The sequence below is a fragment of the Alligator mississippiensis genome, chromosome 2 (assembly GCF_030867095.1).
Source record: "Alligator mississippiensis isolate rAllMis1 chromosome 2, rAllMis1, whole genome shotgun sequence".
NCBI lineage: Eukaryota > Metazoa > Chordata > Crocodylia > Alligatoridae > Alligator > Alligator mississippiensis.
In genome coordinates this window covers 219293055-219312097 of record NC_081825.1, presented here as the reverse complement: position 1 = coordinate 219312097, position 19043 = coordinate 219293055, and the positions used below count along the sequence as shown (strand labels likewise).

Here is a 19043-nt window from a genome sequence, read left to right as displayed (position 1 = left end):
ATTTCAAAAGGAAGAGATTTTGCTATGTAACACCAAATCCCTTGCAGCAGAACAAAAACAACCGTGAATCAAGTTATTATCTTGTTATTTTTGCCTAAGGAGCTGAGAGAAATATGTGTACTTCAGGTGTCTAATTTAACATCTAATTGAAATCTTTTTGGAAGCTCTTTGGGATTAGAATATGTGCTCTATTAGACAACTGCCAGTTTCCTTAAGATTGCTCATGTGATTTACCCGAATAGAGACACCACTGAAGAAGTCATTTTCATTCACAGCCACAGCACATTTAAATTAGAGGGGAAAGGATATAATGTTCATATTAATAACTGAAGCATTTTGCTAGAGGCTGCTTTGGAAAATAATGTTGTAAATAAAACATCCTAAATTGAGATTTCAACAGTTGGCAACCTGGTTCTTTTTAATCTGTTTGTAAATACAGTTAACTAAAAGGCTTGATGCAGTGCTTCCTAATTTGTATTTTACAGAACTAAAAGCATTCTACAGATCTCTTGCTTCACTTGAGAGAGTTTTTCACATGCACACACTGCCAAATTTGTATGTTCATGGGAACACGGACCAGTTCAAAAATATCAATAGAGTACATATGAGTTTAAATATGAGCAGAGATGCTTGTGAGAAATGAAAGATTCTCTTGAAGGAAGAGCACTGGCCTAGGATCAAGAGATCTTGGTTCAGTTTCCATTTCTGCTACAGATTTTTCTGAGGAAGCGCAGATAAATCAGTTAATCTCCGAGGGTGCTTGCACACGTGACAAAAATTGGCTGCTTTTGCAACACATACAGGGGGGGTTAACAATTTAAATGAGTTTGTTACATTGCAAACTAAACCACACCCACATGTAGTTTAGCTTGCAATGTAGCTATTTGTAAAGTTGCAACCTTTTGACAGCTCACCTGCCCCATGCTCCCCCCAACCGTGGGAGAGGCAGGCTGAAGGCAGAAGTGGGGAGAGGCCCAATCCTTTTTTTTTTTTTGCAGAGCCTGCCCACGTCTCCTACAGCCGAGGGGCGAGCCGCTGGTAGGCCAAGCAATCCCTGAGCTATGGAGAGCCCCAGTCCTACCTTCTATGGCAGCGGTTCACCCAGGGCTGCCCAAGTGGGCTGCTAGCAGGCAGGTGCTTCCCCAGCTTGGGCTGGAAGAACAGTTGGATGGGGCCAGGTGCTGCTTCCAAGCTGGGGCAGCATCCACCCACTAACAGCCCACCTGGGTGGCCCCACGAGGTGCCGTCACTGTGGAAGGAAGGATCAGGCCCCCCCGCAGCTCAGAGCCTGTAAGCAGCTCGCCCCCCGGATGCAGGAAAGTCAGGCAGGCTCCATGGAAAAAAAAAAAGATCAGGCCCCTAACCACTTTCTATTTTTTCAGCAGAGCCCACCTGCGCAAGCTGCCACTGCGCCACACAACCCCTGAGTGGTGAACGGGCCTGTTCCTTCCCTCCACAGTGATGCCGCCCCATGGGGCCACCTGGATCAGCGCTAGCTGCACAGGTGCTGCCCCTGCCTGCAGGCAGCACCTGCCAGATCCAACTCTTCCCCGAGACCAGGCATTGGAAGCCCACAAAATGCTGCTCCCCACATGGACTCAGGGAGGAGTTGGAGCCAGCAGGTGGTGCCTGCAAGCTGGGGCAGCACCCATGCAGCTAGCGCTGTACCCGGATGGTGCCGCCACTGTGGAGAGAAAGACTGGGCCCCCCCACTGCTCAGATGTTGCACGGCCTGGCGACAGCTCACGCAAGCAGGCTCCACTGGGGTGGAAAAAAAAAGTGGCAAGGGGCCTAATCCTTTTTTTTTTCTGTGAAGCCTGCCTGCTTCTCCTGTGGCCAGGTGGGTGAGCTGCCAGTGGGCCCTTAGCTTCAAGGGGCCCCAGTCCTTTCCTCTGCAGTGGCAGGGCCATTTGGATGGGCTGCTAGAAGGCGGGTCCTGCCTCAGCTCAGAAGCAGCACCCAGCCTGATCCAGCTGCTCCCCCAGCTGGAGCTGGGGCAGAACCTGCCCACTAGGAGCCCACCCGGGCGGCCCTGGGGGGCACTACCACCACAGAAGGAAGTAACGGGGCTCCCCACAGGTCAAAGATGCTCACCCCCTCCCCCCCAGCCCTGGGAGATGTGGGTAGGCTCCACAAAAAAAAATAGGATTGGGCCCATCACCATGACAGTGACAGAATCCCCTAAATTGAAATGGTGGGTTTTTAATCACCAAAATCCTGAGTCTCTGCTGCCCAAGTGTGAAGAGGGACAACAATGCTTCCATTCTCTCTCCTTTGTCTTGTCTTGAGAATTGAACCTCTTCAAGGAAAGGCCTGGCCTTTGATGTATATAGATACAGCACTTAAGAATGGACCTTGATCTTGGTTTGCTTCCATGAGTTAAATTCTGAACTGACTGACTTCAATGGGACTGGCACTTCCTTCTGTGTACTATTAGTATACAGTTAAAATAATCATGTAGTGACATTGATGACAATCGAATTCAACTGAAGAGCATTTAGAGGAAAGAGAGAAAGATGAGGGACTTAACTCTGCTTTGGATGAGCAATTCTACCCATCCAATGCCAGTCCTAAGCCCAGATAAAGAAGGAGGGTTAGCGTCAGTAAGGGCATCCAGCTGGAAAAACCTCTGCCAAATCATCGTCATGCCAAGTAACAGAGCCAAGATCTGCAACAGCAACCCCATTTAGATGGGACAGCAAGGGGAGAAGGAGAAGGAGAAGGAGAAAAGGGACTTGCCTATAGGACAGGAAAGATGAGGGACTTGCGTAGGTAGCAATGAATGCAAAGAATAAAGAAAAAGGATAGCAAAGGAAGAAAAGCACTAACAGGAGTAGAGATGGAGATTAAAGGACCAGATCCGAAAAACCTTGTAGGCCCTTCCTCTTATGCACTTCCTCAAGAGGGAGATTCAAATAGAAGTAAGGCACTTGCATCTGTAAACAGTGAATTAAACAAATGCTGGGGGTTTCTGAAAGGTGGTCCAGAGCACTTAGGCACTGAGCAGGAAGGCACCTACAGCAAAGGTGTGCTTCTGATGTCCTGTCCACTTTACACCTTAGGCATTTGACTCAGGGCTGCACATGGGGTGTCTCAAACCAGACCATCTAGAGGGGGTAACCTACCTCACAGGTGTGAGCTCTTTGGCTCTTAAACAACACGGCTGTCCAACTGTCTAATGGTTAAAGCACTTACCCAGGCAGTGGGAGATCTGAATTACAGACAGTCCTTACACTGAGAGACTCATCTCCCACTTACTAGGAGAGTTCCCTAACAGCCAGGATATGGGTTGGGTGGTTGGAAGTGGCACCCTCTATCCTTCCTGTTAAAGCTGGGCCCCTGAATTATGAAGAACTGAAAGAGGAGATGATTGGAAAAGATTATCAAAATCTGTGCCTCTAGAGATAATTTTCATCTATATCTAAACAAATAGTTCTTGCCCTGAGCAAGTAAGCATGTGTCCTACTATTTACAGGCACACCAGATATGCAGAAGAAAGCAGAATGAAGAAAGAAAGATTTTTCTTTGAAAAGAAGGGTGAGGAAATGAGCAGAGTCTTACTTGCCTCTGCAGACACTGACCATGCAGAGTGGGGGATCCTCTCATCACAGTCAACCCCCCTACCTGGTGGGTGAAGCAACAGCTATGAGGTTAACCCTTTCACTGCCACCGCCTACTTTTATGCAGATCCACAATGTAAAAGTCTTAATCTGACAGTGGCTGAGAGGTTTAAATCAGCTATTGCAGTAGCAGCTACAGGAGAGGAAGTGACAATGTACTAGCTCCATGCTAGCTGAGCCTCCAGCATCTGCAGCAGTTTCCTCATTTAAGACATGTACCCTAACTTTCCACTGCTAATTTTTTGGAGAAAGATGCATGTGGGATGCAAATAAATATGGTATTAACTTCAGCATCCAAAGGCTTTAAATGGACAGCTCTAGAAATTAGACCCTAATTCTATATTATGTGTTATGTTGTATATTGTGCACATATATTACATATATTATAAAATTATACTGAATGGATAGGCATGACCATGTTTATAATTTAAACCTTTCCATTTTGAGTCTTCTAAAGCAGTGTTTCTGAACCTGTGGGTTGCAACCCAAAAGTGGGTCACAAGAATATTTGAAAGGGTCACGAGCAAGCCCCAGAAAAACGTGGGAAAGCACGGGCTTCCCTTGCAGGCTGGCAGCATTCCAGCCTGCAAGGAAATGCTTAAGGTAATTGGAAGCAGCAAGCGAACATGCATTCTCATGCACACACGCATATGGCCGGCATATAGCCAGGCAGGATCATGGGAGAAGCCCCAGCACCTGGGTGCAGATAAATGTATTGGGAGTAGAGGCTGGAGAGCCAGGGCCTTGGGGACTGTGGGTGGGTGTGTGTGGGTGTGTAGGGGATGGGTGTGTGAGAGGGAGGCAGGTACCTGCTGGCACTGGGGGAAGGTGGCTGGGCACCAAGGCTGGGAGTCAGGGCCAGGAAGGCAGGGGTGTCCTTTAGGGGCTGCATGACTGGGCCAGAAGCACTGGGGTCAGTGCCCATACTGGCAAGCCCGGGGCACCTGGGAAACACTGCTCAGGGGGCAGGTGGGGCTGTGACCAGGCTGCCTGGTGTAACACGGGAGCCCCAGCCCAACCCAGGGTGGAGGTGCCACAGGCCTCCCCTCCTCCTCCCTCCAAGCCCTGCTGGGGCCAGGCTCACTCCGCTGCTGCCCACACAAGCCAGAGCCACTGAATCCACTGAGCTCTGGCCTGAGTGGGACATCTGGGGGCCCCCTCTGGCAAGGATGGAGGGGGTAGGGGGCTGCGGGTTGGGGGGGGCACCATCATGTCTCAGGGGACCACAGAACTGTGGGTCACGAGTGAGGGCACCAGCAGGACCAGGGAGCTGTGGCTTGGGAGCGAGGGGCATCAGCATGGCCAGGGAGCTATGGGTCAGGAGTGAGGGGCTGTGGGTTAGGGCCAGGGGGCTGTGGGTCAGGACTGGCCATTGATGTTTATAAATGGGTCCTGGTACAAAAAAGTTTGAGAACCACTGTTCTAAAGCACCCAATATGTTGGAATCAAACATATCATCAGTGATAATATCCTTTCAAAAGGCATGGACTTTTCACTACTATGTCCTACAAATACTGTTTTTCATGCATAAACAAAAATGTTCCTCAAATGAAAATGAATGTTGCAATGGGTGAGATTTTCATGTGCTTTTCATTAACTGTAGCTCCAGATGTCATATGCAAACATTTGTTAACATTGGGGATTTCTGAAAAACAGCCTCCTCTTCATATTGCATTGACTGGAAATGAATACTATATGCATGCACTACAAATTGTGTGGCAACATAACCTGCTATTTTTCTGTATGCAGGGGTATGTTTCTGAGAGTTTAAAAATGGAGTTTAACTGCCCTTCAATATGTCATTCAAAGCTCAGGAAAATGACTCCATTTTTTAATCAGAGAACCACAGCTGTTAGAGCTAGAACACCTAGTCCATGTCCCTACCAATGCAGGACAGTTCTTTAGAGTACATTTTCAATGTTCTTATTGCAAAGAACCAAACACACTTGAGCTCAGAAGGGCAGGTCGCATATGCAATGCAGTAGCATGAATCCTTCAATGGTCACACGTCATTTATAAACTCGATATAAGCCTCAAAGGACATCAATAAACACGTGAAACTAGCAAAACTGTCTGAGTTTAGCCAGAAGCTAATTTCAAATTCTCTCATAATGATTCTTTTAAAAAGCTCCTGTAATAGAAGAATCCTTTAAAGTTAATGATAATGCTGGCTGATTTGTCAGGAAACTTAATGACTTAAAATAAGCCTGCAAGCACTCTAGATCTACCTTTCTGATTTGAGTGGTACTGAAATTTTGAGGCAAAAGGGCAATTTTAAATTAAAATATATATTGATTGCTGCTGATTGAAAGAATGAGCTTCCATAATGCTTGTTCACCTGGTAGACAGCACTAATACTGAACTGAATCTTGCTACCAATCATTTCCAAAGCATAAACTACAACTCTGTGATCAAGATATATTTTGGACCTTTTTCTTTAAAACGTAGCAGTCAACCGTGCTTTGGGGCAATGATTTCTACACTCAGCCCATTCTGCATAGCATTATGGCATGATATTGTGAAAGCCATTAGGAAATTAAATGCCCATCATTCTGCGTAATGTAATGTTTCCTTAAAAGGTTAGGAGTTGTAAAGGTTTATTTGACTAGCCTGCGAGCTGCACTGATTAAAAAAATTGCAATAGCTAAAATTTGAGGTAAGCAAAACAATGATTTACTTCACTGACTGATTTATTATGTAGCAGTGGTATACATCATAAAAAGAAGCTGTTCCATCAAAAAGGATAATTACTTTATCTTGTTTATTTTTCTAATGTATTTAAAAATGAATTTCTCACTCGGTTTAAGCCAATTTCACAAGGATCTTTCCGCATCTCTCTGTTTCTATAGGCAAATAGCATTAAAACCCACCTGGGAAAATAAAAGAAACAATACTTAAATAAAAATGGCCACATACCTCTTGTGTTTTATTATTTGATGGCTGTGTAACTGGTAAGACCTTGACCTTTAAATGAATGGTGTGATCAAAGTAAGGTGTATAGCCTGCCACCGTCTGTTCTACTTCTCCTGGAAGCACCAATGACCCTGTTGAATATAAAATAGTGAACTTGATCCTTTCACTTAATGTATAATTTAGCAAAATCATGCTCTAAAATCCTGCACAGATCAAGCAGAAAAAGAAGTTTGTTAATAAAAGACTGCTATACTCTTCTTACTGTGTAATATATAACACAGGTCCTTAGCTTTAAAGTAGATGCGGTCCTGAGCCAAAATGCAGATCCTAACCATTCCTGTACTTTAGGGAAGTCAAATTGGATCTCAAATTGATGGCTGGGCCCTATTGCCTATTGCCTGGGCCTATTGTCTAAATCAAAACTTAGCTCTGGAAGCCCCCGGCTCTAAGGAAGTTTGGCTCTGGATATACCTCCTTGAAAGAGAAGGCAAGATCCTGTAGAAAGGTTACTGGACTTGAGTGTCAAGAGATCCCAGTTATTCATGTCCCATGTGAAGTTTGGCAAGTTGCTTCATTTTTCTTTGCCATAGTTTTCACCTTCTGTAAAGTAGGCATAACTACAATTACTCCACTTTGTAAAGTATCTGTCTCCACAGCAAACACGTTTCCAGAGAAATGCGTTTCCACTCCTATCCCCACCCACCCCAACACTGCAGCATCTGCTACCTCTATAGTTCCTCTGCCCCTTTAGGTTGGTTTTGTAAAAATGGATTCATGTAGTTAGACTGACTGATGTGGTCCTCTTTCTTCCAAAGCAAGATTTCCAAAAAGCTTGAGAACTTCTCCACAGCTGGGACAAACAGAACAATAACCTTTTCTATGCATGTGTGTTGGAGGGAGAGGTGGGTCACTCCTTTGATCATTGCTCAAGGTGAACTTTCATACTATAGAGAATGTCTGGTTGGCTTTCTATGACGGGCTGGCAACCTTTGCTAGCCATGAGCCAAAACAACACGGCTCTGGTCCAATATGGGCTGGGGAGGCTTCAGCATCATTCCGGAGGTTGGGCAACACCCAGTCACCTGGCTCCACCACAAGGGCAGGAAAGGTCTCTTCCTGACAATGCACTGCTGAAGGCCCCATCATACCAAGCTCCCATGTGCCAGATCAAGTGGCTCCACAGTCTTGATCCAGCCTGTGGACTCTATGTTGCCCGCTCCTGTTCTATGACAACTCAGAAAGATGCGTCTGACAAAGATTTAGGGAATCTTACCTGGCTCAAGAACCACTCTCACTTGTATTATAATACAAATGTACCCACCTTCCTGTGTCTTAAATACTGAACAACAGTAATATCTTAATAGGAAAACCTAACAAGAATACATCCAGTCTCTCAGTTTTGCAAACAGGAGATTAACTTACTTCATCTCTTTGTGCTGACTGAGATACACACATTTTAAAGGGTTTTGTTATAGATTTTTCTGGATGTGATTCTTCTTTAAATAGATCAACTTGAGTTTATGAACCACCAAAATATTGTATAAGTATTAGTAACTAATTAAACAAAGGTGCATTCTGTTTTGGTCATGGATTTCACAGGGTAGCCTAGCATCAATTTATCCCTTTTCAAGAAATTGCATATTGTGGCAGAGTTAGCAAGATTATACACAATGGTTTTCTACAGAGAACTTTTCTTTAACATAAAGCTGAAGCTCATTCCCATAGGATCTCAAATTACACTTTAATCAAAAGCCAGAAGGTTAAAGTCCAGGAATATATAATTTTCAGCCTTATATCCCTTGCAGTTTATTGCTGTCTCTGGACTTTTATGCATCTTGGGGTTTTAAGTATCTGAAAAAATTCCATATCAACAGGATGGCCAAATTTGCTATCAGGTGTATTCCATCCCTTGGTATGCACAGCAACTACTTCTACTTCTGGACATGTCTACGCGAGACGTTTACTGCAGAGCTGCCTAATTAGCTCTGCAATAAAGTCTCCACATCTACATGTATGTACAACCCTCTTAGGCCACAGTAAACTAATTAACACCACGATAGGTGGAGTTGCAGCCAAGCTCCTTAGTGCACAGCAATGCACATGTAGATGTTGATGGGGCTGGTGGGGGCATGAGAGTGCTTCAGTGCAGGGGCTGCCTTCCAGCTAGCCCAGCATAGGAGAACCCTCATGCCCCAAACAGCTCTTCCACAGTAGGTTGAACTAAGTTGGAACAGCCCTGGGCTCCCTGTCCCAGGCTTCCTGCCAGCCAGGGCTGCTCCAGCCCGGCTCAACATGCTGCGGTCCAGGGTATAATTGTAAACATGGCGCCTGGGAGCAACAAACTCTGGAACAATGTGTGCCGGAGTAGTTTGTGTTACATTAATTGCACATGTAGATATGCCCATTCACAACAAAAGAAAAAGGTGAATCCTCATCTATGCACAGTGGATTCATCTCTAGATTGTTTCCATGTTCCCTGTTCAATATGTTTGAAGATGAAGGCACAAGCATCACCTCCTGATGTACATTACTGATCATTTCTGTCCCTGGAACCAATATGTCACTGTTTTTCCCCAACAGGCCAATTTGTGGAGGAAAGAGATGGGTACAACACCATTATGTAACAATCTGGCAACATCTCAAAAAGACAACACTTAAAAATTAGGACAACAGAAGGAAATTTATTTTTGCTTTCAGCAAGAAGTACCTGTCACACTCTGAATGTCAGTTCTAATTTTTTAAGGCTTGTTAGTAATGCAAACAATGTTTCAGATTTCTTTCAATCACCGCCATAAGAATGTGGTAATCAACCTTTGTTTGCCAGTAGACATGTCAAAAATGAGCATTTTCTCTCTACTCTGGCTGCGTGACAACATATGAGAGCCTAATCGGTAAATGCTGCTTTCCCTGATAATGTTTAATCAAGAAACTCCTTCAGACAGAGAAAAATTAGGGAGTCTTGACAGCCTTCCTTCTCAGCAGAAGGGTTCCACAGGAGCTGTAGGGTTTTGTAAGATCTAGCCGGTACCTCACAGCTGGTTTAGACCATGCTGTAGCACTACTGGATGATGATCCTAATTAAGCTACTAATTACATTCTCAGTGGAGGTGATTAATTAGCAACAGGAATGCCTTAGATGCTGCCAATGGCACCATACAGAGAGAGATAATTGAGGAGGAATTGATATCAGAAAACTAAGAAGGATCTGGAGTGCACCTTTCTTAATGCTATGAAGAATCACCTTCCTGAGCGTTGTAGTTGTGAAACTTTGAGCTTCTACTGACATGAAACACAGCACGGCAGGACATATTTGGACACTGGGCAATTCTCTTATCTTTAGTTTGTTTTCTTTTTCATGATGGATCAGCAGCAGGTGGTTGTTAAATCAGTGAATACTGTTAATTGAGCTGATCCTTAGGTAATTTGTAACACTGACATATTAATTAAACTATGGAAAAAATAAGTTAATGTCACAAATCTAATCTGAATTCACAAGAGTAAAGAAATACTGTCTTTTCTGAATCTTCATCCTTATTAAAGCCCATAGTGCCTGGCTGTAAATGGGGTGAAATTGATCTTGCCACTTTCAGGAATATCATTTGACAAAGAAATGTATTTGAGGGGACCAGGTTGGGATTGGTTAATACATAGAAGACTTACATGCTCAGTTTTCTCCTATTCTTGAGCTCCCGGTTGTGTGAAACTGTGCAGTACTAAACTGGGTCGCAGAGACTAGGCACGACAATAAAGATTATTTTCATGTGTTTTTCAATGCTCAAAAAAGCAAGGTATTTAATTCTGAATCCTGTTCCCCATAGGGCTTTTTGCATACAAATGTGGACACAAAAAGTAAATGAGGAATTATGGATTATGTAAAATAATGGATATTGATAATGTTCACCCCCCCCCCCCGAGTAGTTTATATTCACCCCTTGAATAGTGGCCCCTGGCCTGATTTTAAGTGGTGCTGTTCGTATACAGTTCTCACTGACTTCAACTGGAATTCTGGGTCCCCAGCATCTCTGCATATTGAATCTATTATATCTAAAGACCTCAAACCAGATAGACTGTGGTATCTTCACCTATGTGCCTCAGTTTCCTATACTGAACATTAAATATGCGTTGAACAGCTTTATCTGATGCTATACCCCTTACATAGGACTCAAAATTATTTTGTATTTTTATCTACTTGTCTCCTGAAAATAAGGTAATCCTTCATGGGCCTTAGAGAGATACAGATAGAATTTTTTATTTTTTGCACATAGTTTTTTTAATGCTGTATTTCACTAAAAAGAACATATAGTAATTGAACCATTCTTGGAGCAGTGCAGAAAGTGATTTGTCAGCAGTCCTGAAGATGAATCATATTGCCAAAGTGTGGCTACTAGGCATTCCCCATCCATCCCAAGAGAAACCCAAATCATTTGTATTGTTGCCTTAAGCTTCTTATAGTCTCAGATTAAATTTAATGAGAAAGGGAGAATGACTGGCCCACCATGCATGGACTGCCTATACACTGTGGGCTAAAACTATGGTTTAGGGAATTGCATTTACATTGCCAACTAGTGTTTATGGTGCCAAATTCCCACAATGCAAAGTACTCGTTCTAGGCTTTCAGCCAAGTACTGTCTAATAAAAACAGCTAAAACTTATTTGTACACTCGTCACTGTGTTTTTTATGAATTGTTTTGTGAAAGTGCTGTGTCCAGGTTGGTTTGATATAGGCATTAAAAAAGCCAAAAAATTGTGATTCCATCAGGATGTCCCAGAAGAGCACTGGCTCCGCTAGAACATTATAGCACCTGGTTGCAATCATGTTATATGCACTGTCTTGTCTGAGCCAACTTAATCTGATGTGTAAATATTCACTGGGTAAATGTTCAGTAATATTACGCTAAATAACCAGTTGTTAGAGCTGAGAGAAGTATTGAATAGTGTTATCTGTACCAGGTGCTCATAAAAGCCTAGAATAATAATTTATTAATAAAGGTAGGGTATAACATTTTTCACCTGCTTTCCTCCATTATTTTCCATTGTGCACTCTTAAGAAGCTGTCAGCTGAACATGGGACTGGCTTCATTTCAGTGGGGAGTAGCAGGTTCTAAGTTTGTACACCTCAAACTTTTTAGTCCTGGTTAAGTTTGTTATATGGTTGTATATTTCCATCAGTCCATGCTATGAATAATAAAAACCAACATTTTGTTACTACATGCACACTCATACTCTCCAATACCCCAAGAGATATTATAGAACTGCTCTTAGTGTCATTTTCTTTTTCGTTATTTTCCTCCATTTCATAGTTTCATAGTAGCTAGGGTCACGAGGGACCTGAACAGATCATCTAGCCTGACCCCCTGCCACAGGCAGGAATGAATGCTGGGTTCACAAGACCCCAGACAGGTGATCATCCAACCTTCTCTTGAATTTGCCCAAGGCAGGGGCAAGGACCACTTCCCTGGGAAGTTGGTTGCAGATTTTGGCCACCCTAACTGTAAAATATTGTCTTCTGATCTCTAACCTAAACCTATTCTCCATCAGCTTATTACCATTGTTCCTTGTCACCCCAGGTGGTGCTGAGGAGAAAAGGGCTCTGCCTATTTGCTGTTGATCTCCCCTGATGAGTTTGTAGGCAGCCACCAGGTCCCCCCTCAGCCTCCTCTTGCTGAGGCTGAACAGGTTCATAGTTCCCTTTCTCTTCTATTTTCCTATTCGTACCTCTCACGTAGTCACAACATTTTGTCTCATTGCATATTCCAAGTGGTACATATGCCCCAGTTTGACAAACACTGGTATACCACCTTAAAATTTATTTTGGAAGTATTTTAGGATGACTTCTCTATAGAGTGTTATTTTACATTAACTTATTATTAGTAATCTTAATGTTATCAGTGCTATTTATTTATCATTTACATCTAGAACAAGCAAGTATTCTACAGCCTCAAGAACTATAACTCCTTTCTCACTAGGCAAATTGAGTTGATTTTATCATAAAAGATACCAATCACACAAATGAGAGGACTCACGTTTATTAGTCTATGTCGCAGGGCACCTCGGTGCTCTGCTCCTGGAGAGGAGAAACTGCCAGGGAGAGAGCCCTGGCAATGCCTAATGAGCACAGCTGCAAGTTGCCAGAGCAACTAATCAGAAGCAGCTGGCCAGAAGGGGGCAGGGCCTGGCCTTTGTAAAGCCCAGGGCTGAAGCCAGGCTAGCAGTTCTCTGCCAGCAGCCTGGGAGGCAGGAGCTCTGGGAGTGAGGATGTGGAAAGGAGCATGACTTGCAAGTACAGCTCATGATAGCCCTGAGAGGATGGGCACCAGGGTTTAGCCAGGGGGCTTTAGGTTTGTGTTACAGCCAGGAGGCTTGAGTTTGTTTGACTTTGTTATTACACCCGGAGGCTTGGGTGAGGCTGTAGTGGTTGGAGGAGGCCTCAATTATAGGGACCCCAGAGAGTGTGGGGTGCCCTAGTGCCAAGAGGGTACATTATTTTCATAGCGCCAGGGAAGGCGCAGCTCACATGCCAGTACGTGAGCAACTGGCGGCGAGGAGCGCGGCCAGTGGGTCGTGGGCGCAACCGGTAGGTTGCAGACGGGGGACCGAGACCCTGGATTGAGTGTGGGGTACATAGACCCCAGCCCCAGGGAGAGGGGTGATCTGATTGAGAAGCCCCATGGGGGCATGGCGAACCCTAAAGAGGGGGCGCGCCACACTGTGTTATTGAGAAGCCCCGTGGGGGCACGGCAAGCCCCAAAGAGGGGGGAGTGCCATACTGAGGAGCCCTAGAGGGGCCATATCGAGGAGCCCGAGATGGGCATAGCGAGCCTGGCCGCAGGCTAGTGTGACAACACCCCTCAGACCAAGGCAGGGCGCTGCAGTTGCCCCTGAGAAGACAGGGAGTAGCAGCGCGGTGAGCCGGGGTCAGAGAGGGTACCCGTGCGGTTGGCCGGAAGGGCCGGGGTCCGCTAAGGAGTCCCTGAGCGGGACCGCACCATCAGGAGAGTCCCAGTGAGGAGAGCCCAGCGTGGGCTACACTTTAGAGGAGGCCCAGGAAGCGGGCGTACAGACCCAACAACGTCTATTACATCTGCGAGGCTTGGGGCGTGGTATCAGGGGAGGTTGGAGCCACGCACAGCCCATAAGGCTGGGGTGCTTGAGTAGCACCCATCGTACAGGGAGACCCACGAGGGGTCCAGGAGCTTACGTGCCCGAGGAAACACAAGGCAGCCTCCCTATTACATTTTCCTTAAGAGCAAAGACGTGGCGGGCAAGAATGGAGGGTGCCCTCGGGCCGAAGTAGCGCGGTGAGAGGGCCTCAAGGAGATCATGGCCCTCCGAGAGGACCCCGCCGTGACAGTCTAGATTAGCCAAAACCTGCTGTAGCAGCGTACCTTCGGGTGCTTGCCACTTTAAGGGCTGAGTCAAGCAGCCAACAGGTGCCTGATTGGGGCAGCCATTTTAGAACACAGGCTGCCTATATAGAGACAGCAGTTTTAGTGCTGGCAGCAAACAGAGGCATTGCCTGGCTGAACTGCTGTATGGCGCATCTAGCAGGTAAGAGCAAGCAGCTCTTGGTCCTGGCCATGACCTAAAACTACATCCTGCTGGTGAAGGGTGGCCTGGTGGGGCTCCTAGTGGCACAGAAACCCCCCCAGAAATGCCATCTGAAAGGCAGGTAGGGGCTCCTTAACCCTGGTCCCCACCACCTGGTGGCTAATCATGAGAGCTGTGGGAGAAGTGGGGCCAGGTATGCTCATGAGTAGGCACCTGAGCCCAGCAGGGATGTGAGATCCTGGAGACCCCAGAGTGGGTAGCATGGGGAGCGTAGTGTAAGGCTCTGCAGAAAGTAGGGCTGAATCGGGAGTAGGCCTGAAGCGCTGTGCATGTGAGGGGGCTGAGTAGGGTTGAACAAGGAGTAGGCCTGAAGGACAGTCCCAGGGGCATGCTGAGTAGGGCCGAACTGGAGTAAGCTTGAAGGCCAGTGCAAGGGCCAGCCCCGTGAGAAGCTAGTGGCAAGTATGAGAAGGAGACCCCAGGGCGGGGTGTGGTGTAGAGTTACCCGGTGAGGAGCTTGGGGTAGAATCAGCCCAGGGTTTGGCACAAGGCTGGGCCACATAGAGAAGGGGAACTCACAGGAACTGAAGGACTGTGTGGTGAGGCCAACTTGCAAGTAGCAAAGCCTGATGGCCCAAGAGGAGCTGCTCAAGAGAAGCAAGAGCAGTAGAGTGTGGCCCAGTAATGGGCAGTATACTAGAGGCCCCTATGAGAGGGGGGTGGAGTGTAAGAGACCTCCTGTGAGAGGGGAGGAAGGGTGAATGTGAGGATGAATGGAGCCCAACTTTGGACTGGGTTTGCTCCAGTCTCAGACCGGGGAGTAATCCTAATCTGGATGCCATCTGTGAGGCATAGGCTGCAGTGTAGGAGAGGTTCAGACCCACAGATAGTTCCCCTTGCCATCGGGGCTGGGAATGGGCAGCCTCCCACATTATACCACCAGTTTATGGGAACAGCAAAGTCGTGGCAGGCAAGACTGGGTAGACTGCCCCATAGAGACAGGTGGGTGGGCCACCAAGTTCCCAGCCCTGGGTGTGCCCCCTGTCACACCTGAATTTAAATCTCTGCTCTGCAACTGGATCCATTCTATCCTCAGGCAAGATATTAAGCTTCTGTGCCTCAGTTTCCTCATCTATACATCTATATGATACTTTATTCACATGGGGTTCTAAGGAGTAATTATTTGATGTCTGTGCAGTGCCTTGTGGTTAAAAACATTATGTAAATGTTTAATGTTGTTTTTGTGTATGTTGTGGATTATTGAGAGGTTAGTAAGGTTTATTTTTGTATTATGGCATATCGTGTAGAGAAGGCTTTCTCTTGGGATCAACTAAAGACAGAAGACAATGAAAAGTAAATCAAGTGCCACATAAATGGTTAGTAGTTAACAAAGTGATAGTTTGCACTAGCAAGGGTAGAATGTTATGGTAGTTGCTTTTATAATTTGCCAATAACAGCAATAATTGAAAAGTTAGCACAATATGACTCAGATTCCTACAATAAAGTAATATTTAGGCTATAATTTTCAATTTGCTTAAATGCAAGCTGTTTAACCTGGTGTTTTTAAATGCAGATGATTAACATTAATGCTCACAAAAAAGGATGGATAGTGTTTGATAAAGCTAGGCATGGTGTAGGAAGCTGTGATGCAAACCGCACCACACTATAGTTCTGTCAGTATACTTCATTCCTCCTCAGTATCCTTTCTATTCTAGTGCTGAACCTGCCATGAGTTGGTACTGCCAATCATTTCAGATGTACTCCCTTGTAACCTGCTATTAAAATAGGGGTGGGTGCTCCCTTGAGACTAAGTTAAAACTATTAAACTAATTGCATTAATGATATAAACCAGACTTGAATTGAGGCTTCCAAAGTGAAGGGATATCAGATTGGGTAAATTCATCGCATCAGTGAGCTCTAAATTCTCTAATAAACAAGCTTAGCATTTCAGTGATGCCCTACAAATCTATAAAGGGAAAAACGGGGAACTAAATATTGTTACAGTGGAAGGAAAAACAAGTTATTATGGCCTAGGCCCAGTACAGGAATGCATTCTCAAACAATTAAGGACTAGCTATGTTCTGAAATGCCCAGGTTAATGGAAGAAGCATAGTTCTGAATTTGCCTATTTTAATTTTTTTAAAAAGCTAAATAACCTCTTATCCAAACTCTAAATAACCTAAATAAATTGTCCAAAAACCCAGTACTTCAAGTCCTGCAATTCTGCAGACAGGAGAAAGAAAAAATAACCCAGAAGAATTAAGTTCAAGTTCCTGCTCTCTTAAAGGTTCCTTCTAGGCAAAATACTTTGTGTTGCTTTTTCCCATCTTTCCTGCTTCATGGGTATGTTATGAGGCCAAAAGGGTGGTCAACCAACAGGCATTTCATGTAAATGGGTCCAAAGAGCCAAAAAAAATATCTAAGGAAAGGGCCAACTCAAGTTAGATAATTTATCATGCTACTGCTATTCTGGTCGTTAATTCCTATAGAGAATGGCACCCAGAACAGTGATGTGGCTAGCATCACATCCAGCCACCTTTGACTCCTCAGCCTGGGGTGATCAGGTAGGTACCCATTTATAGTTGAATCAACAGAAGGCAATGTTCAGCACAAATCCAGAGGACAGCTTGAACTCATACCTCTGGAACTGTACCAACATAACTTAACCACTCTGCCAGAACGAAGGTTTTAGAGGAGGGTAGAAAATTACTACAGGTATGTGAAATAGCTATAGTACAATAGATGTGGAAATACTTGAAGGTAGGGGGAGAGTGACCACAAGAGCGAAGGAAGCGATTTGGAAATACCATGTTTTAAATCCAAAACAGGTTCAATTTTGTTAAATTTTAACAGTGCAATGAAATAATTTTAGTGAACACCAGTCCACGTTTGAGCAAAATTGTTTTTATTACAGATACACACAGAACTTTATGATTTGGCATTTGGAGAGTCACCATTTCCATTTGGAGAAATTTTATATAATCAAAATGATTTCAGAATAAAAATGCAGAAAAATTTGAGTATACTTACTAAGAAAAATCTACTGCAATTTGGCACACACCTAAAAGTCATTATTCACAAGTATCAAAGGTAATACATCTTACTTGTACTGAACACCTCACAATTTGCATAAAGAAATTATTTTTATATTTTCTTCTAGACAGAAATTGTAAAGTTCAAAGCAAAACCTCTTTCAGGTTCTAAAGACAATGGAACGTTCTTATGCCTGGAAGCGGGCAGGAAGAAATCTTTAAAGTGAAGAAAAATAAACATACCAATGCATTTCTCTTGACCAGATTCTTCATCAGTGTCAAAATCTTCCAAAGCTAAGTAATTATCCACCTACAAAAAAAAAAGTCCCAAAAGCTAAAAAACAAAACAAAACAAAAAACCCTTGGTAATAAAAATAAGCCTAATAATAACATGATTTCCACAGCAAACTGCAATAATGCAAATATTGTCATTTTTGTCTACTTCAGCATTGCCATTCTCCTCTGTAATTTTGCAGGAGTTTATTCAAAGTGGCTGCTGCTATAGAAAGTGTATTAAACAGTATTACTTGAAGGAAAGAAATATGTTTGGTATACTTCAAATACAGTTAAAGAAACACTGCCAAAACAGTTAAGGACCAGCTTTAAAAGAAAGTAGGGGGTGGAGAGAGAGCCATAAAACTTACATAAATTGCAGTAATGGAAGTCTTGCTATTCCAATCAGGATCATAATGGCTGTCAAATTTGGGGCCAGGAAGAAATTTTTCCCTAAGTCAGATTGGCCAGGATGTGGGAGTTTTTCTTTCCTCTTTCATGCGCATGTTTTTGGGGGGTTTTCCTAGGATCTTCTGATTATACACTAACCAACTGTTATCACAGTATCAAGGCATTGGTAGTGTCCTCCTCTACTGTTCTTATACCCTTTTTATCAGGTGCTCTTAGTATTTCAGATATTGTGACTTGTAGTTGAATATGAGGATTTGCATTGGCAATTATGGGGATTCCTTGGGTCAACAATTAGCTGAAAACACAGGTGACTTGATGCAACAGCCTTGAAGGACCCTTCCAATCCTGTTTTCAGGAACTTAAAAAAAAAAAAAAAAAAAGTAATTTCTTTTTCTTCAAGGAAAAGATTAAATGTTCCTCTCCGGTTTTGGAAATCTGTTACAAGGGACCGAGAAAGCAAAATTTTCTTCAAACGAGAGAAGCTGACAGGTCTAATTTCATTTTCCAAGTTGACTGAAGGGTGAAGTGTAACAAACTAACACCTTAATGGAATTTTTTCCAAATTTAAATCATGGCTTTTTAGTATATATATATTTTTATTGTGATAGTGTCCCTTTAAAAAGGCACTAAGGCAGTGGGACTCAACCTGTCTGGCCGATGGGCAGTGCCCAGGCTGTCCACAGTCAGCCCCAATATGGCCCCATGAGGGAAACGGGGAATGACCCGGCCTCATCCAGCCATGGTTGGGCACGGCCGAAATGATTCTGCCTCACCCAAGAAAGAGACTTTCCCCACTGACTCCATTCAGCCAACTGTCTTAGAAAAAAAATCAAGGAAAAAATGGTTATTTCAACATTCCTGCTTCCCACAGCCTGGAGATCAATGAATTTGAGCTCTATTGCAATAAAATGTAGAGGAAACCCTGACAGCTTAGTCCACTGTAAATGCTCATCCCACAAGACAAACATATCTGAGACCTGCAGCATCCCAACTGATCAGAACTGTTGAGCACAAAAATGGACACACACACCAACTATAAAGGGCTCTGTGGATCAAAAGCAGTAGCTTCAAACGAACTGGATGCTAGTGAACATACTGGAGCACAGCTGTGCTCCCTGTAAGTAACACTGCTGTGTAGCAGAGCTGCTACATATGGTGCAAGCCAAAGCATACTGCACAAAACCACAGAAATTAGGCCTGCTGATTACAGACCATCTCTTCCAGTTCAACCCCACACCCAATAACC

General features: G+C 44.3%; 1 protein-coding gene across 1 annotated transcript in view; it reads right to left on the bottom strand.

Moving 5' to 3' along the window:
* Positions 1–19043, bottom strand: part of IFTAP (intraflagellar transport associated protein) — a 66531-nt gene that overhangs the window by 10755 nt on the left and 36733 nt on the right. The window contains exons 5-6 of the mRNA XM_019477208.2: positions 17357–17423; positions 6537–6664 (exon numbers count right to left, since the gene is read on the bottom strand). Coding sequence (XP_019332753.1) covers positions 6537–6664; positions 17357–17423 — 195 coding nt within the window. The remainder of the gene's footprint in view (positions 1–6536; positions 6665–17356; positions 17424–19043) is intronic.